Raw genomic sequence first — 20,275 nt, forward strand, 5'->3', positions numbered from 1 at the left:
TTCCGTTTCCTCTGTGAACGGACACTGCTCCATCTGCTCCGGCTAAAGCCCAGGGCCGGGGAAGGCTGTGAAACAGGCTCTGGAGAAGTTTTAGAAACTTTTCTTAAAAAGAAAAATTTCTAAAAAGCCCGTCTAGGTAAGGGCAGTGCCGTGACTGGCCCCTCGTTTTACGAAAAAAAAATCACCACCCGGGCTCAAGAAACGAAATGCTCGCCTGAGGGCTGCAGCCTCCTCCGGATGGAGCCTGGGCGGGTGCAGGACCCAGAGCCGGGAGGCGAATGGGTTCGTGTGGAGCCCGGTGGCGTCTGGCAGCCCGCCTCCCACTGTGGGCAGAGGGAGCAGGTGGGTGGGGCCGTGCTCCTTGCAAAAAATGAACCACGCTCCCCTCCCCGCCCCTCCCAGCCTCCTGACACGGCTCCCGCGTCTGCAAAATGGCTGCCGTGACGGCACCACGCTTGTTATTGCGAGAGTTAAACGAGGTAACGCAGGGAAAGACGGGACCTAGTCAATGCCGAGCACCTGTGCGCCACCCCACGCCCCGCCCGCCCGGCCGGCTGACGACCCCACGGGCACCTCGAAGGCCAAGAACTACTTTCGCTACTGGGTTTGGGTTCAAGTTTTGGCTCCAGCCCCTCTGGCGTGCCCCGCCCCAGGCTGTCACCCCTCCCGGGCCCTCCCTCCGGCCCCTGACCTGGAAGTGCCCCCCGCAGGCCTGAGCCAGCCCCCTACCTCCAGGTGTTCTTGGCTGGACCAGGACCCCAGCTCCGCCCTGCGGGCCCCGGGGCCCAGCTCCACAGAGCGCACCCTCTCAGCAAACTTGAGGGAGTAGAGGGTCTCGCTGGTGTTCTTCTCCACGGGGGACACCTAGGGGACATGAGGGCTCACTCTCCACCCCAGGCGGCTGCCCCCACAGAATGAGGGGCAGCGTGCTCACCAGAGGGCGCTCACGGCCAGGGGACTCTGGCCCAAGTGAAGGAACTTGGGAGGCACACAGGGGGGGGTGGCCCTGTCGGGGTGCATGTCACGGACTTTGGAGCTGCTGAGGGTCCCCTCCCTGCACAGCCTGGGTACCCAGAAGGGGCCCCGGTCTTGGTGCTGGCCACGCCCCCCCCCCCAGGCCTCACCTGCACCACCATGAGGGTCTTGCTGTCCCCGCTGAGCGAGTCCTGCAGGAGGTAGGTGAGCTTGGAGTTGCGTAAGGGCACGTGGGCCTGGGGGGAGCGCAGCGCCGCGATGACGTCCCCCAGGGCCGACAGCGACTTGTTGATGTGCTGCGCCTCCCGCAGGCGGCTGCCCTCGGCCCCCGACTTGCCCACGCGCTCCGAGCCGGCCAAGTCCACCAGGTTCAGCTTCCCTGTGGGAGGGCGCTGGGCAGGTCAAGGGCGCCCCAGAGGCGGGCGTGGGGGGGGGGCTGGGCAGGCCGCCCCGGGCCCTCACTCACCCGTGGTGCGGAGGCCGGTGCTGCAGTCCACGCCGCGCACCGTCACGATGAGCAGGGCGTGCGAGCGGGAGCTGTGCTCGTTCAGGTTGGTGAACTCCGTGGTGCGGTTGGTGTGGCCGAACTCAAACACCTGGGGGCGGGCGGGCAGAGGTACGGGGCTCGAGCGGGGCCTTGGGATCGCCCCGTCCCCAAGTACCCACCCCAGTGAGGGTGTCACCCTCTGGATGGCACAGCGGAGGAAACAGGCTCAGAAAGCTCTGGGCGGGGGCTCCCCACATTTCCCCGCCCCGTCCCCCCAGCTCCACACCTTGTTGATGTCGTCCACGCTCTGCACCCGGAACTCCGTCAGCCCTGGCACGTACAGCTGCCCGCTGCCGTCAGGGCACAGCCGGATCTCCAGCTTCTCCTGGGGCTCCTGCCCCAACAGGTCCCTGCCGGGGGTGGGGTGGAGGGGACGACAGTCACGCTCTCCTCCTGTGTCTGCTGGCTCTGCACCTGCCCCAAACCTGGAATGTCCCCCATCCAACCACACCCCTTCCTGGACACTGGGCTAAGCCCCTCCTCCTCCTCCCTGCACTCAGCCCACTGAAGGGCGGAGACCGACTGTCCCCCAAAAGGCCTGTGGTGGTGCTCCTCCTGCCCCCACAGTGCACTGGCCGCTGTGGGCAGGCCCCCCACAGCCCACTCTCACTTATCACACCTGGGCAGCCTGTGGGTATGGGAGGAGCTTCCAGGGGAAAAGGAACTCCTCAGGTGGGCGGCCCAGGGCTACGGAGCAGCTTCCAGGGAAAAGGAACTCCTCAGGTGGGCGGCCCAAGGCTAGGGAGCAGAGAGTGAGCCCTCCTCCCTGCCCTCCTCTCCTGCCTACTGGGGGGCGGGGGGCCTGGGGCCAGCAGACCCTCTGAGCTGAGTCCTGGTGTACAGCCCCCCACTCCTTCAAGGAGACTCCCATTCCCATCCCACCTGGCTCTACACGGTCCGAGACCACAACGCTTCCCGGAGGCATGTGCCACCCCAGGGCGCCCACCTGAGGGCTCACACCTGAGAACCACCCACCCGAGGGCCCTCCACCTGCTGACCCCCCCGCCTCCAACCTGAGGGCCTCGTTGTAGATCTCGGCCGCGCTGACGGTGATGGTGAACTCCCAGTCGGAGGCCTTCTCCTGCACCTCGGAGAAGAGCAGCTGCAGGGCCCGCTGGTTGATGCCTGGGTTCTCAGGGGTTCCCTGGGGGCAGAAGCAAGGCCCCGTGAGCTGGGCCCCTCCCCACCACGAGGGGTGGCCCGTGCAGATGCTCACAGGGTGCCTGTGGCCCCCAGCCTCCCTGCCCGAAGCCTCCGTCTGCAGGCTGGTCTGTCCCCAAACCCCCTCCCGCCACTGCAAGCAACTTCATTCACCTGCTTGGGCCTCAGTTTCCCACCTTTAAAATGGTACCCCCTGCCGGACTGCCCTAGGCAGAGCAGGGCGCCCAGGTGAAATGCCGGCCGGGGACAGCACACGGTTGCTGGGAGCCAGATGTGTACCTGGCCCTGGTGAGCCGCCTGGGACGGACACGGGGAACCCGATTTCCCTGCCGCTGCCCACAGGGGCCCGATATCAGGGAGGCCGTGAGCCAGGCTCTAGGTGGCGGAGGGGAGGCCCAGGTGGAGCCGGCAGGGACCTTGGGACCCTGAGCTCCCGGCCTTTCTGAGAGGAAATCTCACCTGGGCTCTGGCTTCCCCTCTGAGGGCCCCTCCCACCACAGGGCCCTCTCACTCGCCTTGTCCTCCCCTGGTCCCGACACCAGGACACTTGCCCTCCGTCTCTACCCAGGACACCGCCCCGTCAAGAGCCAGGGAAATGCTGACAAACCAAAGACCCCGGGGGCCAGCCTTCCATTTTCATCTACAGACAAGATTCTTCCTCCTCTAGAGGCTGGGTCCCCGAGGGGAGGGGACAGCCGCCAGCAGGGAGGAGGCCGGTAAGAGCAGGGCTCCCACCCACCACAGTCTTCACCGGCCAGTCTCTCCCACGGGGCCGGGACCGCCTCCAGGGCACAGACCTGCCCTCACCCATCCTGGTAGCCCCAGGGCCCAGCCCGGGCAGCCATCCCGCAGGAGCCCAATAAACGCGTGTGGAGCCCAATCCATTCCAGGAGAGCCGGTCCTGAGAGCCTGACTCTGACTTCAGGCCAGGACCCTTCTGTGGTGGCTGTCGTCACCCCTGCCCCTCCGACCACGGGGACCATCCCAGTGCCCTTGGGCAAGGCGCCCCCTCTTCAGGCACTGGTGGCGGGGAGGTTGTGAAGACCGAAGGAGGCACCACACACCACGCAGAACCCTGAGCCCCCACCCGTGGCAGCCAGGGGTGGTCCTCACGGTCTGAACCCCGCCCCAGGCGGCGGGCACCCACCTCCATCGTGTACGTCTTGCCGGCACCCGTCTGGCCGTAGGCGAAGATGCAGACATTGAACCCGTCGATGCAGGAGGTGATCAGGGCCTGCACCTCCTGGAAGACCTGGGAGGGGACAGGGATGGAGGGTGTGGGGCTGCGGGGGCTGCTGGGACCAGGGTCCCCATCAGCACCTCGTCCAGCCACCCCCCCCCCCCCACCGCTCCCTCCTTCAGCAACAACACAGCACGTGACTGGACAACGGCTCACTGTGGAGCAATCCAGGACTAACGAGTCAGGGGCGCTGGACACCGATGGGAACCTCGCTGCCCAAAGACGGACGGGAAGGCAGGGCCGGCTTACTGCCCCCAACACCTGAGCAAGGGGCCTCCCAGCCCTGGAGCGCAGGAGACCCGCCCCCACCCCTAGAGGGCGCAGCCAGATGAAGACAGAGGCCAGTCACATGCCTGGCGCCTCCTCCGCCCGCCTGACAGTGGGCAGAGGACGGGGGCAAAGGTAGAGCTGGGCATAGAGAGAGGAGAGCACAGGCCAAACAGGCCGGGCAGGTTGGCCCTGGCAGGGATGAGACAAGAGCAGATGCTGAGACCCCAGGCCTCTCACAGGCTGGAGGGACCCAGCTCAGAGCTGGCCAGCGTCATGTGGCTGTGAAGAGCCACGTGGGTGGCTTTGGGGTGGGCGGGGCCACGTGGTGGGAGGGACTGTGCATGGATCTCTCCTTCCCGGCAGAGGCTTCTAAGGCCCTCAGACTTAGCTTCCCACGCTCTTCTCTCCAGAGGGAAGGAGAGAGGGATCCTGACACCCAGGCCTCTCTACCCTGTCTCCCCGACGCTCACCCTGCTTTCTGCCCCCCGTCCCCCACCATCTGTCCCTTTCCTGGTGAGTCTCTGTGTCCCCCTCTCTCCACTGCTCTCTGTCCCTTCTCCCCACCCCGACCTGAGAGCCACACTCACGTCCTGCTGGGAGGCCCTCGGGGAAAAGACCTTGTCCAGCTCGAAGGACACAGGCTTCCCTTTGTGCAGCAGGTGGATGACGGAGTCGTCGTCAGGATCGAAGGTCACCGCGTTGGTCGCCTCAGGTCCTTCCCCATCCTCCTTGGTGACTGGCCGGACACGGGCAATCACCCGGATGTTGCCTGGTTGGGTGGGGGAGGAGAGAATGGGGACAGGCTGGGTCAGGACCAGACGGCTTCCGTGCTGGTGCCGCTGGAATCCTCAGTAGGCTAGTGCCTCAGGAGCCTCCTGCCTTCTAAGCAAGGCCCCCGGGGCCACACAGCTCTTATCAGTCACTCACACTGTAGTATGAATTCCCTTACTGGTACATTTTCTTCCTGAGCAAACCAGTGGAGGGTGGGAGCTTCCCCTTGGGGACAGGGAGAAAGGTCAGTTGTGGGATCGGGTGGATAGGAGGCCGGGGACGCCCTGGGAATTGCTGGCAGACAGGCTGCCTTCGGGGGGCGGGGTGTTGGAGGCGTGGATCTGCAAGCCCTCCGGTGGGATCCCAGTGCCCCTGGAATGAAGAGAAAACTCCCCACCACAGCTCGCCGGGGCCCACGTCCCCCTCCACCTGTCCACGCCAACTCCCAGCCCAGGTCTCAGGTCTAGCTTTGCCTCCTCCAGGAAGCCCCCCAGCACCCCTCCTCCCCAGCCCTGGTAAGGGAACCCCTGTCAGGGTTCTCTGGCTGCTGGAGGATCACTGTCTGCCCTCCCAGCTGAAGTGAGCGCCGTGCGGCAGGGATGGCGTCTGAGGGCCACTGCCAGGTCTCCGAGTCTGGAGCAGCACCTGGCACAGGACAGGCGCTCCCTAGGCCTTTGTGCCGTGAACGGGTGAAATCTCAGGCGTGGCCCGGCCCTAGGTCAGAACAGGTGGCGTTCCAGCCCCTCACCACCCAGGCCTGGGGGCGGCCTGCTGTGGACACTGGCAAGGGCCTCGGGGTTGGACAGATCCAATCCCTGACTGCTCTGTGTCTCGGCTGCTTTATCCTCAAAGATGGAAAGACAACAGCTCCTCTGTGACAGGGCATAGCTCCACGGAGTGGTGCTGGGGGCCGTGGGGAGGGGCAGGGTCACCCCTGAGCCAGGTGGAGGACCCCTGTGCCGGCACCCCGCCCCCCAGCCCGCCCCGCAGTCACCTTTCAGCCGCACGAGCTCGTTGTGGCATTTCTTGCGCAGCTGCAGCTCCCGGCGGTACTTGCGCAGCAGCTCCTGGTTGTTGCTGTTGACCTCCTGGATGGCCTGGCCAATCTGGTGGGGGACACGCAGCACCGTCGGGGGGCAGCGCCACAGGCTGCCTGCCCCCCGGCTGGCTGAGCACTGTCCCCCGCCCTGGGCTGAGTCCCCTCTGGGGAGGTGGGGGTGCTGCTACCAGTTCCATTTTACAAAGAAGGAAACGGAGCCCCCGAGAGGCTGAGCCCATAGTTCAAGGTTGCCCGGCTGCACAAAGAGCGGCATCTCAGCTTCACGCCACAGCACTCGCCCTTGACCTCACATTCCGCTGGACCCCAACCCCAGCTCTACCCCGAGTAGCTGGGACCCGGGGCAACAGGCTCCATGCCTTCAAGCCTCAGTTTTCCCATCTGTAAAGTGGGGCCAACAGCATCTAACTCGTGTGGATCTGTAGGAGCCCGTAGGCAAAGATCTCCACGCTGCGTTTCGCAGGGGGAAGCAGCAGGAGGCCGGGCACATGCCCCGATGCTGCCCTGTGGGTCAGAGGGCACAGAACGCCCGGGAATTGCTGGCACAGAGGCCGCCCTCGGGGAGCAGGGTGGCAGAGTCCCTTCCTTCTCATCTGATGCCCTTCTTCCTACCATGTCCATGCTTTACTGACATCATATTTTAAAGAACTGTTTTCTACTCCTAAAATATATCAGTCTCTCTGCCCTGCAGAGCCATCATTCAGATCCAAGGAGCCGGCGGCTATAAAAGGCTCAGCGTGTGGGAGGCACGTGAGAGACACTGGCTATTCTCACATCGAACAGGCGCAGCTCGCAAAACTTAACTTCAAGCTAGCAGATGTACGGATGTAGGTAGCATGTCTGAGATACGAGGCTATCTGTAACATGTTTGGGTTCAAGAGTCAGAATAGAACAAATGCCCAAATGCCTGCCCCTGAGCAGACTTTTTCAAACAGGGTCTGGGTGGCAGTGTGTGTGTGTGTGTGTGGGGGCGGAGGGGACAGTTGTCTGGGGATCGGTCTGCATTTTGGAAGAGCACCTGGGTGGATGCGGCCTGTGCCCAAGGGCTCAAGGCCTCTCCCAGCACCACCCCCTTGGCTGGCACTCACCTCGGCCTTGACGCCCTTGAGGGCCTCCTGCAGCAGCAGGGGGAAGCCGCGCACCTGCCGCTTGAGCCCGTTGTAGTCGTTGGTGAGGGTCCGCAGCGCGGGCTGCAGCGTCAGCAGGTTGGTCCGGACGCCTATGGGACGGGAGGGGTGTCAGGCGGGCGGGGTGAGGGGTGCCGCGCGGGGCAGGCCAGGGCCCAGGTGGCGGCTCACCTGCCAGGTTCTCGTGCACGGCCTTCATCTCCACCTGGGCCCTGGCGAAGGCCTCCTCGATGGCCCGGTTCTTGTCCTCCTCCAGGGACTGCATCTCCTCCAGCATCTGCCCGTGCGCCCGCTCCAGCTCCGCCTCGTACATGGCGATCTGGCGGCCAACGCCAGAGGCTCAGTACATGGGGCCGGGTGGGGGCGGGGTGCCAGAAAGAAGCCCTGTCTCTTCTTACCCCCCCCCCCCACACACACGCATGCACATGCACACGCACAGGAGAGGGGTAGGATGGCCATCTCTCTCCCCCACGGAGCCATGAGCTCCATGCGGCTACTTCCCTATGTTGCTCTAGCACCAACCTGGTTCCTGGCACATAACAGGTGCACACAGCCCAGGGGAGCGTGTTTGCTACGATACTGACTAGAGCCCCTTCCAAGAGCGGGTGTGCTGGGCCCGAGGCCTCTGTGAGAAGAGCCTCTTGCGAGTCGGTCCCTGAGTCACAACGTGAGGTGTGATCACACCATTTTATAGATGAGGAAACAGAAACTCCGACAAAACTGGCCCTTGGTCACACGGTCAGCGGGAAGAGGAGGGACCAGAGCCTGGGTCTGTGGCCTGTACGAAAGGCTGGCCTCTGCTGCATGCACGTCCTGCCCCACAGCCATGCGCACCCCCACACGCACCCCAACACGCACCCCCCCAAGGCCTGCGCACCTGGGCCCGCAGCTGTGCGGTCAGCTGGTGCGAGCTCTGCAGCTGCTGCTCCATCTCCTTCAGCACCTGTCTCTGCATGGCCACCTGCTCCTGCAGGTGCTGGTTCCGGGTCTGGGACTCGTTGAGGGCCTGCTTGGTCTTGGGCGACTCCACCTCCACCGTTTTGATGACATACTGCGGGCGCGAGAGGGAGGGGAGCAGGGGGGTGTGGGTGCGCCTCGACCTCACTCTGAGGCCCTGGGACTCAGCTGGCCTGGGGAGGGGACCCTCAGGGACACCCCACCAAGAGCCCCTGAAAAAGCCAGTGACGCTGCAAGGTCCTGGCTTCCCGGATTGCTGCCAGGGCCTCCTGGGACCTTCTCCTCTTAATGAGCCACTATGAGCCCGGCTGTGGCCCCAGCCTCGGCACAGAGCAGAGAGAGCAAAGATGAGGGCACCCGGTGATGCCCTATGTCCATGCCTGGCCTGCGGTGGGCACCTCCACCATCGGTTGCCGGATGCCTACCGCGTGCCTGGCCCTGGAGAGCATGAGGGGGGGGACAGGCCAGAGACTGCCTGAGTGCAGACCCGGAGCGCCGCCTTCACCACTCACACCTGCTCCTGCATGCCAGCCCTGCCCCGGGCACCAGGGGCCAAGCCCCGAGGCACAGCCCAGGCTCCCACCTTGATGGGCGGCGACTGGGCCCGCAGGCTGGCGATGGTCTCGTGGCTGTCGCGCAGGCGCCGGCTGAGCCGCTCCTCCTCCTGCGCCTTCTCGGCCAGGCAGTCCTTGAGCCGCAGCTCCACCTCGGCCAGCCGGTCGGTCTTCTGCTGCACCTCCAGGTTCAGCTCGGAGAGCATGCTTTTGTTCTCCGCCACCTCCAGCTGCAGCTGGGCCAGCCGGTCCCGGAGCTGGGCGCTCTCCTGCAGACGGGGGGACAGGCCAGGACCCGTGTGAGGCAGACAGACAGGCGGACGAGCCAGCAGGGTCCCTTGTGAGGAGCTGGGACCCTGTTAGGAAGGGGCCCTCGGGGACCCCCTGGCCCTGTGCTCACCTGGCTGTGCTCGCAGCCTGCGCAGGGGGCCGCCGGCTTTGCACGCAGCTCCTGCAGCTCGGCCTCGCAGCGCCGCATCTCCTGCCTCAGTCGCTCATTCTCCACCATCAGCAGGTCGCGGTGCTTCTCCAGGTCTGTGCCTCCCTGCGGAGTCAGCCCAGGGGGCATGTGGCCGGGTTGGTCACGGGGAAGCAGGGGGGGAGGGGCAGAGTGTGTGCAAGGGCAGGGAGAGGGCGGAGAAAGACAGAGAGAAGGAGAAAAGAGGAAGGAAGGCGAGCGAGGGAGAGAAGGGGCTCCGGAGAGAAAGACGAAGACAGGAGAGAGAGATGGAGAGGGCGGTGAGACAGGCACTGCTCCGGCAGCACCCCACCCCCGGCATCCTATTTTCCTGAGTGTGAAAGTCACAAGTCGTATTTATACAGAGTTCACACTCCGATTTCACATCGCAAGGGAGAAGTCACCTCCCGCCCCGGGGCGTCACATGACCTCGGAGGGCCTAGTGAAGGTGGTAAGTATCCGGGAGCATTTCCCAGGCAGGATGCTGCCCCCCTTGGGCTGCTGGGCTCACACCCCTCACCCCTCGTCTGGAGGCCAGACTACACATCCGCCCCGCCCGCCCGCTGCCCCCTGCGGGACGCAATGGTGGCCTCACCAGCTCTGATCGGAGGCGGCTCACTTCCTGGGCCTGGCTGATGAGCTTCTCCTTCAGGCTCTCCACCTGCCAGCACAAAGCCAGGGTCACAATGAGCCCTGCTCACCTCCAGCCCACGCCCAGGCCTCGGCCCAGCCCTCCCTGTGTCCGAGCATCAGGCCACACCTGGCCCGGGCCCGCCAGCCTTCGGCACCCTCTCCCACCCAGGACCCAGCCGGCCCGAGCTCCCAGGCAAGTCTGCGGGCAGATGCAGCAGATGTTGCGACCCCTGTACCCTCCGGGCTCACGCCAGGGGCAGCTCACCGGGAGGCTCAGGGGGCTGCCCCTCAGGATGCGCGCCTTGCACAGGCCCCCGCCAAGGCCTGTGCCTACCTCTGTATCTGTAACTTTATATTCTTTTCTCCTAAAAGGCTCCCCAGATTGCGCAAACGGTAGGCACTAGGAAGCCAGGCTCCGTCCTTGCCCAGCCCCTAGGATTTTCCACGTGGAGTGCTTCCTGGTGAGGCTGCCTGCGGAGACGGGCCTGCCAGTGAGCAGAGCACATCTGGGACCTGCGTCCACCCCAGCTCCCAGCCTGCCTCGCAGGAGTTGCGGCGGGTGAGAAGGGCGTGCACCCCATCCGGAGGCAAGGGTGACCTGGCTCGGCGGGAGCCCTGGGCGGGAAACCAGCCCCCAGCGGGCAGGTCCCAGGATGGCGACCCTCCGTGGAGCCGAGCTCCAGCCGCCCGCAGACCCTCTCCTTGGGAAAGAACCCAAAAGGCACAAGGACTTTGACGCGAGCACGTGTGCCGTCTTCCTGGCAGAGCATTCTGGGATGCGCGCCCCGCGCCCTGGACTCACCCTGAGGAGGGTTAGAGGTGGGGCTTTCACATCGGGCCTCTAAACAGCAGGTGACAAAGCCCCTGCCTCCAGGGCCACCAGGTAAGGCAGGTGAGGGGCAGTGTGGACTGCACCCCCAAGATCACCTGCAGGAGGCAGCCACCATACCCCCTGCGGACAGGGCCAGGAGGACAAGGGCTCCGTGTTGCCAACCTTCTGACCGTTCCAAAGAGGCCAGACGTTGGGGTTCCCGGGGTGTGTGTGTGTGAAATCTCCTGTGTGTGTGTGTGTGTGTGTGTCGACAGTCTGCGGGCTCAGGGGCTGAGGTGGCCATCGACAGTCTTGCGGGCTCAGGACCAGAGCTCAGTCTTTCCGGGGCCTTGGGGAAGAAGCCGGCCATGGGCTCCACCCGCCTCGAAGGCAAAGGCCCTGACACCAGCGCTGTCGCTCATGATAGGGGACAAGGATTCCAAAACACAGACCCCGAGAGGGCTGGAAGCCGCGGCGGGTGGGGTTGGGGGGCGCTAAGGGCACAGCAAGAAGAACACAGGACAGGACCAGGTGGTCCCGGAGCTCCAATTCCTACAGCCCCCCCCCCCCCCACCCCCCGCATGTGCTAGGCCATGGGCACGCAGGTGGCAAAGCCCATGCCACTCTCTACACGCTCCCGGTACCCCTTCTGGTAAGAGCCTGGTGGGGGGGTGCTCAGAGCCGTGGCCCCACAGGGGAATGAGGAACAGTTTGCACTAGGCCAGTGATGGCGAACCTATGACATGCGTGTCAGAGGTGACACGCGAACTCATTTTTTTGATTGGTTGTTCTTTGTTAAATGGCATTTAAATATATAAAATAAATATCAAAAATATAAGTCTTTGTTTTACTATGGTTGCAAATATCAAAAAATTTCTATCTGTGACACGGCACCAGAGTTAAGTTAGGGTTTTCCAAAATGCTGACACGCCGAGCTCAAAAGGTTCGCCATCACTGCTCTAGGCAGCGTTTCAGTCCTTAGTCCCAACATTGGGAATCACCTGAACACCAGCCGTGGGGAAGGGCCAGCCTGAGGGGCACAGCCTGGTGTGCGGTCATTAGCTGTGTTTCCCGGGAGCTTTAAACAACACCGGGAAACGTGTCTCCACAGAGTCAAAGAAAAACCCCAAACAAAACTGTGCGGGAAGTACCACAAAGCAGAGGTCCCTGGACTATGGCATTATATGACCGATTCTTTATGCTTTTCAGTTATTTTTAAGTCTCAAAGAATGTGTATTCCTCTTGCACCCCCTTCACCCTAAAACAGGCGGGTCTATTTCCTTTTGAAAGGTAGGGGTCCCCCTCCCCAAGGTCCTCCCCCAGCAATCACCCCAGCACGGTCCATTTGTGAACGGGCGGCCCAGACAGGCTGCGTCCTTGGTGCGGGCTGGGTGTGCTCTGACCTCGCTTGTCCTCAGCGCGCTGCCTGGCACTCAGAGGGAAGTGGGGTTTTCCAGCATTTACCGGGGGGTCAGGATGCCCCCCGCCACCTGCCGGCAGCCAGGCTCCAGTCTCCTTCTTGCATCACAATCGGAACCCTGGGTGCTCTGGGCTCTGCCTAGAACTCTGAGGGGCGCCCCAAACGGAGGTGCCTACAAAGGGGCCCGAGAGCTGGGTCGGGGGTTGAGGGAGGGGCTGTAAGTGACTCCTTTGGTCGGAGTGTCAGACACTCGGTCACCTCCTGGTTTATCTAGGGCAGCAGGGGACACAGCTCCACACGGGGGGTGGCTGGTCAGGCGCACACCATCCATGGTGTGGGTGACAGCACCCGGCAGGCAAACTCCTGTGGGGGCTGGGAAATGAGAAGCTGCCCAGAGGGGTCTGCTTCGGGAAGGCTGGGGGGGGAGGGTGCCAGGAGTCCCTGAGTCAGGAAAACAATGAGCAAAAAGAGAGACTGGGCAGCCAGAGGGCCTCAGATGGGAGACGCCAGCGGGCTCAGAGCAGTGAGGGCAGAGAGTGGGGGGCTGAGGGTGAACCTCATCAGAGAGGAGGGGACTCCCCGGGGAGGGGAGCCCCCGAGGCACCCTCTTTTGTGCACCCCACCATGGCTCTGCGTCGGTACGAAAGAGGGAGGGGCCTTCTCTATTGCTCCTCACCCAGCCCCCAGGCCCCAGCAGGTGCCCGGCACACAGAGGCCCCCACAGCCACTCCAAGCACCCGCACGGGCAGCCAGCACACTCCAAGTGCAGAGCCGCAGGATGAGGCAGGCGCCGACAGGCGGCTGTGGGGCTCCAGGCCAGCTCGGTGTCCACCCCAGGGTGGAGGAAGGGACCAGGCTGGGCATGGGCCGCACAGGTGTCAGCCAGAGAAACTGAGTCACAGGCCTGGTGCCGAGGAGCCTTGGGGTTGCAGGGAGCTGGGGCCTGACAGCTACATCTCCTGGCAGAAGGGGCTGCCCAGCGCAGGTCTGTTTTCTCAGCTGCCCCCCAGCAACACCGCCGACAGCCTGCTGCTCACCTCCTGCCGTGCGGCCCGGCCTCAGCTGCCTCCTAAGGAAAGGAGGACTCTCCAGGGGCCAGGAAAGGCGTTACTAAGCTGGGGAGGCGAGAGGGCCTGGGGAGCCGTTGGGCCTCAGGGAACCAGCCCAGAGGCCAGGAGGGCAGCCCCAGAGAGAACCCCACACTGTCCCCAACATGCTCCCTCTCCCAGGAGACCTGACTCCTAGCTCCATGACCTCTGACCAGGCCTGGCCTGTCCATCGGCCCTGCCTCCACTGCCACGTTTCTGCATCCGAGTCCTTCTGCCACGGAGGGGCCGTGGGAAGCGTGGACCCCCAGGCCCGAGGGGCCAGGTGCCAGTACAGACACCACCCTACCCTCCGGACAACCTTGGACAGTCTCAGCTTCGCCACGCCCCTGGGTTTCCTCCTCGGTATGCTGGGCCCCCGGCTCCAGGGACGGCCCTAGAGGAGGGGGAGCTGGAAGCCACCAGAACATCACCTGGGGCTGTCGTTGCCGACGTCCAGGGAGGGTCATCCTCTGTAGCCACAGCCCCCCTCGGTGGCCAGACCAAGACCCGTGGCCTCTGTGGCCTGGGTCAGCCAGGTGCTCAAGGACCGAGAAGGGGACCTTCGGCCCGAGGGCTCCCACAAAAGTCTCCATCCGACACTCACCACGGGGAGGCCTGAAACATCTCCTGCAGCCCTCACGAGCCCAGGCACCCACAGTGATGGCGGCAGCCCCGTTTACTGAGCCGGCTTCACTGGCCCGGCGGGTTTCTTCATAACAGCAATATGATGAACCCCCCAATCCTGAGGTAGGTACTATTATTATGCCCATTTCACGGGAAGAAAAACTGAGGTTCCAAGAGATTAAGCCTTGGTTAAGCGACTTGCTCAAGGTCACCTGACCACTAAGTGGCAAACCTAGGATTGTAACTCAGCCCCCCACCCCACCCCAGGTTGACCCCCACAGAGCCCTCACTCGATTTTTTTGTTTTGTTAATCCTCACCTGAGGGTATTTTTTTCATTGATTTTTTTTTTTTTTAAAGAGAGAGTGGAAAGGAGGAAGAGAGAGAGAGAAACATCCACATGAGAGAGATACACTGATTGGTTGCCTCCCGCACGAGCCCCAACTGGGGTTGGGGAGCAAGTCTGCAACCCAGGTACATGCCTTTGACCGGGAATCGAACCCGAGACCCTTCGGTGTGAGGTCCGATGCTCTAACCACTGAACCACGCCGGCCAGAGCAGCGCCCTCGCTCAACCACCCTTAACACTGCCTGCCTTTCAGGAAGAGCCACACAGGAAAGCAGCCACGCTCAGACGGCGAGGCTGGGAGCAGGCACCAAGGGGACGAGGTGGAGAGGACCCCATGGTGGGCTTTCCTTAGAGGGTCAACAGGTAGAAGACCAGGAAGGTCAACGTGTGTCAAACCACAGGGAGGCTGACAGACCAGCGCGCGCAGGAGGGACCCTCACAGGGCACCGCGCTTTACAGTTTACCATCCATTTTCCTGTCCAGATTCACGACTGATCTGCCCAATAGCCACGAAGCCACCCTTCTCAGCCTGTTTCGACCCTGGAAATGCAGGCTCAGACAGGAAGTGACCTCCTGTGGCTGCACAGCCAGCACGTGGCAAAGCCAGAACCAGGATCCTGACCCAGACTTCAAATCCAAACTCCTCCCTGTTAAGGGGGTGGTAGCACCCATAGCCCTGGACCATCTCATCGGGTCCTGGTATCATGTCCGCTGTACAGATGGGAAAACCGAGGTGCAGCGTGATGGTTAACTAGCCCAAGGTCACACAGCTCATGAGGAGGGCCCCATCAGGATTCGAACCCAGTTCCGGGCCCACAGGGTTGGCCCCAGCTCCACAGGGCAGGACCCTGAGAGAGGCTCAGAGACTGGAGCTTGAGGGGCAGCCACTGAGAAATTAGCAGAAAAGAGCTGACAGGATGTCTGAGGACAGCCCGGCTGGTGTGGCTCAGTGGCTGAATGTCAACCTATGAATCGCGAGGTCACTGATTGATTCCTGGTCAGGGCATAAGCCTGGATCGCAGGCCTGATCCCCAGTGTGGGGCATGCAGGAGGCAGCCGATCCATGATTCTCTCTCAGTTTCTATCTCTCTCTCCCTTTCCCTTCCTCTCTGAAATCAATAAAAATATTTTTTTAGCTGAAACCGGTTTGGCTCAGTGGATAGAGCGTCGGCCTGCGGACTGAAGGGTCCCAGGTTCGATCCTGGTCAAGGGCATGTACCTTGGTTTCGGGCACATCCCCAGTAGGAGATGTGCAGGAGGCAGCTGATCGATGTTTTTCTCTCATAGATGTTTCTGACTCTCTATCTCTCTCCCTTCCTCTCTGTAAAAAATCAATAAAATATATTTTTAAAAAAATATTTTTTTAAAAAAAGAAAGAATGCCTGAGGATAAACCAAAGTGAGCAAAGACCAGGCACCAATCAGAATTCCGATTTCTCCAAAGGGCCCAGAGGAGCGGGGGTGGGGAGGCTGGTGGGGAGGGTGGTAGGGAGTCAGGGGTGGGGCCCAGAGTGTGTGCAGGGCTGGGGCTGGGAGACACCAAAAAAGCTGTGATGCTTCCCCTTCAACTTCCCTCTAAGAAGTAAGTAGATTTTGCTAATTAAGGGGGGAAAAACGTTTGGAGAAAAAAATGTGCTGAAAGTCACAAAAGGCCACTATTACTATGATTTCATTTACATGAAATGTTCCCCAAACAGGCAAATCCATAAAACAGAAAGCAGATGGGCGGTTGCCAGGAGCTGGGGGGAGGGGGAGTGACTTAATAGGTCTTTTCGGGGTGATGCAGATGTTCTGCAATTAGAGGGTGGTGGTGGTTGCCTCACCACCTTCACATACTTCAGACCATTAGCTGTCCACCTAAAAAGGGGCGGATTTCATGGTGATTCTGTCTCAGTAAAGCTCTTTAGAAACAACACACGTTTGAGAAGTGAGGCTGGGCCGTCTACACTGGGGACGATCAGGGAAGGGCTGCTGAGAGCTCTCAGGGGCTGTGGGCCAGATGTGCGTGCTACGGGGTCCTGCACCAGCCGCACAGCCCCGAGAGCAGTGCCCGTGCCCCGTGCCAGCTACTCGGGCCTCGGTTCCGCCTTCATCCTGTCAGCCCTCCGGATCCTCCGGTTCCACATCCTCACATCAACCAACCTCAGATCAAAAATACTGGGAAAAGCCCGGCCGGTGTTGCTCAGTGGTTGAACATCGACCTAGGAACCAGGAGGTCACTATTCAATTTGGGGAGCACATGCCTGGGTTTCAGGCTCGATCCCTAGTAGGGGGTGTGCAGGAGGCAGCCGACCCATGATTCTCTCATCATTGATGTTTCTCTCTCTCTCTCTCCCTCTCCCTTCCTCTCTCTGATATAAAAAAATATATACATTTAAAAAAAATATTTTTAATTGGAAAAAAAACTCCAGAAAGTCTATCCTTAAACAATATAATATCACTTGGAGTGCGGGAAACGAGTTAAGTCGGCTCGCGTGAATTGCGCGTACTCCGCGGGAGCCGTCTTTAACTCGGTTCATATAGATTTGCGGTGGAGTGCGGGAAACGTGTAAACTCGGGCCGATTGTAACTGCGTATTACCAAATATTTGTTTGTAATCCACCCTTTTGGTGGATGGAACAAAACCAAAAGACAGAGCCATCTTATATTTTGGCGGGAAATTCACCCGCACTCCAAGTGGTATAACAACTATTTACACAGCATTTGTATTAGGTATTATAATTAATCTAGAGATGACTTCAAGTATATGAGAGGAAGTATGTCGGTTATGTGCAAATACTAAGCCATTTTATATCACGGACTTGAGCATCTGAGGATTTGGGCATCCCTGAGGGATAGGGGAGGGGAGGTCTGGAACCACCCCCCAGTGGATACCACAGTCCCTTTGCACTGACTGACCTGCTCCCTCGGCTCAGAACACATTTCCTCTGCTCTGGGCCCCACCTCAGCTCAGTGTCACTTTCTCAAGGAAGCCATCCCTGACCTCCCCAGCAGGTCCTGACCTCCCAGACCAAGCCCTTATGCCCCACGTGTGCCCACCCTTGGAGCCCTTTGACATAGGTGCATGTAACCAATGTCCGTCCTCCGTGAGCCTGTAGCCCCCACAGGCCAGGACGTGCCTGTCTCCCTGGGCATCCCCAGGACTCAGCTCGGTGCCTGTACATACTGGACACCCAGCAAACATCTGGCAGGAAGGCAGGTGGGCACCGCAGGAGCCAGCAGCGTACAAAGCTGCCACGGCACAGCCTGCCTTGGGGAACCCCTCTTCGCGGGGCAGACGGGCCCAGAGGCAGCAAACAATGGGGTCAGCCTGTAAGAGGGAGACCCGGGCACTAGGGACGCCCCAAGGAGGGCCGCCCAACCCAGCAAGGGGCTGAGTGGTCGGGACAGGTAGTTCTTGAGAGCAGGACACACCTGAAGGCTGGGGAAATGCCACAGCACTCATGATGCTCCGTCAAGAGAAGGGCCACGTGCTAGGGGACCACAGAGAAAGAACTCGCTTCCCCCAAAGGCAGGGCTTTCCACAGACCAGGCCCAGATCCGATGCCGGGGAGGGGCAGACAGTGGGGACCGTGGGGAAGTGGGGAGGGTCAGACACAGGCACGAGACACAGACAGGACAGCGGGAGTGGGGAGCGGAGCCCAAGCAGAGGGGCCTGGGCGCCCATGCGTGGGGAAGAAGAGAATAAAGCAGCCAGGCATGCAGAGGGGGGCTGGTGATCGGCCCCACCGGGCGTGCAGCTCGGGAGCTGAGAGTCCCCGAGTGTCCCCCTGGCCTTCGAACGAAGAAAACGATGCTCTCAGCCTAAACCTGTGGCTCCCCCTGGCCTCCAGCGGTTTGAGAGCTCCCTCCTCCACGTGCACTCACACCGCCCCCCCCTTCCGGCTGGGTTTCCGGGGGGTGACCTCTGCAATGACCTGTGTCCACTCGGGCTGCCGAGCAGATGGGGTGGACTCGGGGCGGGAAGCCCCCCTGCTGCTCTCACGTCTGCACGTGCTGCCCGTCACTCTGGGGAGGCAGGTCCGGGCCCCGGGGACCGTGAGGAATGGGCAGGAGGACGGCCAGGCCTCTGACTCTCGCCACCTCGCCCGCTTGTGCACTCCCGAGCCGGGAGAGGAGCCCCCAGGTGTCCATCAGGCCGGCAGCCTGGAGGGTTCCAGGTGACCGGGGTGATGTCCTCCGACCTGCTCCGCGGTGGGCAGCGGCCTCTGCCCGTCCCCTCCTCCCCAGGTACCTGGTTCTGCAGCTGGGTGGAGGTGGCTTGCTGGTCACTGTCTCGGAGGGCCAGCCTCTCCCGCAGGGCTGCCAGCTCCTCCTGCAGCCGGGCTTTGTCCTCCTGCAGCCGGGCCATGGCCTCCACCATCCTATGCACCGCGGGGGCCGCGCCTGGCGGCCCCGACAGGCTCGAGCACCTCCCGCTGCCAAAGAGACGCCCACCTATGAGCAAAGTAGTGGCCGATCAGCAGGGCAGCAGAGGCCCACCCTGGCCGAGGAGAGGGGCCGTCCTGGCAGGGCCGACCGCACCATCGCACCATCATCGGGGACAGGAGGGAATGCTAGCGGAGGGGATGGGGCAGGGAGAGGCCTGGGCAGCAGCGTGGGGCAGCGGGGGGACTTGAGCGGGCAGCTTCCGGGGGACGGAACTGCCTGGATTGGGACTCAGGAAAGCAACTTTCACTGAACACTCCCTTCAGAGCATGGGTTCTAGGCCTGATGGGTGACACCTTCTCATGGCCCGCCGGCCAGTCATGGCGGCTGAGAAAGAGCTGCAAGTTCTCTGGTAGCAGCTGGGAGGGAGTGGGGTTGCCTCCCCGTAAAACACTCTTCTGAGGGGAGCATGCTTTCCTCTTTAAACCCCAAACCCGCTCCAGAGTGAAACTGAGTGGGGGCTCCCTCCGCAGGGAGAGGTCACCAGCACACAGAGAGGGAGGAAAGGGCAAGGTGTGCAGGTGCCAGGAACAGACAGACCGGGACACAGAGACAGACAGACACGGCACGTGGACAGGAACACAGACAGGCCGCTCCAGGGCGGACACCTGCCCTGGGCGGGATGGACTGCAGGGACCGCAGGGGTGGGAGCCCTTGTTAGTACGGGGTGGGCTGACTCCCGAGTCCTCCTCCTGCCACAGCCTCCCACTGTCCTGCCACCAGGAGCAGGAGAGAGACAGACAGATGGGTGTAAGGACAAAGACACGGAGAGGAGCCTGTGACCAGGAGGCTTGCCAGAGCTTGCTTCGAGGGCACCGCGAATGGCTGTGAGCTCTGCAGGCCGGGAGCTGGCACGGAGCTCAGAAGGGAGAGGGCGGAGGAGCGGGGCGAGGACGGGGGACTTGCCTCTTCTCTCCAGCAGCCCAATCCGGGCCCTGGCCAAAGCCCTCAGAGCCAGAAGGAGGAGTCCGAGAACAAAGTGGCCGGGAGGAAAGTGGAGGAGCAGCACCCACTGGCCACGAGCCTCCGCTTGACCTCAGAGCCCAGGGCTTCTGGGCTCCCCCACAGGAGATCCCCGGAGCCGCAGCCCTGTGGGCGGGACTGGGGGTCCCAGAGGCTGTGAATGCAGCCACCTGCTCCTGGAGTCGCACGGCCCGGCCTGGCCGGCTGGCAGCTCTGACCCACAGAGGCGACTGCGGACAAGCCCGGGCTGGAGTGGGGAGTGTGGAGGGAGCAGGTCCCGGCTGGGCAGATCGGCTCAGCGCACTCCCCGCCTTCTGGGGGGTGGGGGTAGAGAGTGAGAAGTCCCCACTCCCACTCTCATGAGGCAAAGCACGCAGGGGCTGGCTTTTCCCTCCCTCACAGCCCCTTGGGAGGACTTTGACTCAAGAGCTGGAGCAGGAGGGACCCTGGCTGGCTAGTGGCCCAGCCATATGGCCTGCACGTGACACCGCCTGCATGTCACAGACTGTCGGCCCAGCTTCTGCTCTCTGTTTTGGAGAGAGTGAGGTCAGAGGGACGCTTGCAGCCTGCACATGGGCGGCCACGGGCAGCACGGGCCCGGCATGGCCCTCGGGCCTTTGCAGGCTGCTAAGGGTGGGAGGGGTGCCGGGCTCCGGTGAGAGAGGCCCCTCTTCGTTTGTGAAATGGAAACAACGGCCCAGTTGGTGTGGCTCAGTGGTTGGGCGTCGACCTATGAACCAGGAGGTCACGGTTCGATTCCCGGTCAGGGCACATGCCCGGGTTGCGGGCTTGATCCCCAATGTGGGGTGTGCAGGAGGCAGCCCATCAATGATTCTCTCTCGTCATT

General features: G+C 62.3%; 1 protein-coding gene across 1 annotated transcript in view; it reads right to left on the reverse strand.

The window, feature by feature from the left end:
- Window positions 1–657: 657 nt before the first annotated feature.
- Window positions 658–20,275, reverse strand: part of KIFC3 (kinesin family member C3) — a 28,896-nt gene continuing 9,278 nt past the window's right edge. The window contains exons 4-18 of the mRNA XM_023746274.1: window positions 18,272–18,474; window positions 9,712–9,777; window positions 9,060–9,203; window positions 8,689–8,928; window positions 8,026–8,199; window positions 7,320–7,467; window positions 7,110–7,240; window positions 5,959–6,070; window positions 4,781–4,962; window positions 3,831–3,935; window positions 2,536–2,666; window positions 1,749–1,872; window positions 1,442–1,571; window positions 1,125–1,354; window positions 658–864 (exon numbers count right to left, since the gene is read on the reverse strand). Coding sequence (XP_023602042.1) covers window positions 658–864; window positions 1,125–1,354; window positions 1,442–1,571; window positions 1,749–1,872; window positions 2,536–2,666; window positions 3,831–3,935; window positions 4,781–4,962; window positions 5,959–6,070; window positions 7,110–7,240; window positions 7,320–7,467; window positions 8,026–8,199; window positions 8,689–8,928; window positions 9,060–9,203; window positions 9,712–9,777; window positions 18,272–18,474 — 2,327 coding nt within the window. The remainder of the gene's footprint in view (window positions 865–1,124; window positions 1,355–1,441; window positions 1,572–1,748; window positions 1,873–2,535; window positions 2,667–3,830; window positions 3,936–4,780; window positions 4,963–5,958; window positions 6,071–7,109; window positions 7,241–7,319; window positions 7,468–8,025; window positions 8,200–8,688; window positions 8,929–9,059; window positions 9,204–9,711; window positions 9,778–18,271; window positions 18,475–20,275) is intronic.

This window comes from Myotis lucifugus, unplaced genomic scaffold (assembly GCF_000147115.1).
Source record: "Myotis lucifugus unplaced genomic scaffold, Myoluc2.0 scaffold_648, whole genome shotgun sequence".
In the NCBI taxonomy this organism is placed as follows: domain Eukaryota; kingdom Metazoa; phylum Chordata; class Mammalia; order Chiroptera; family Vespertilionidae; genus Myotis; species Myotis lucifugus.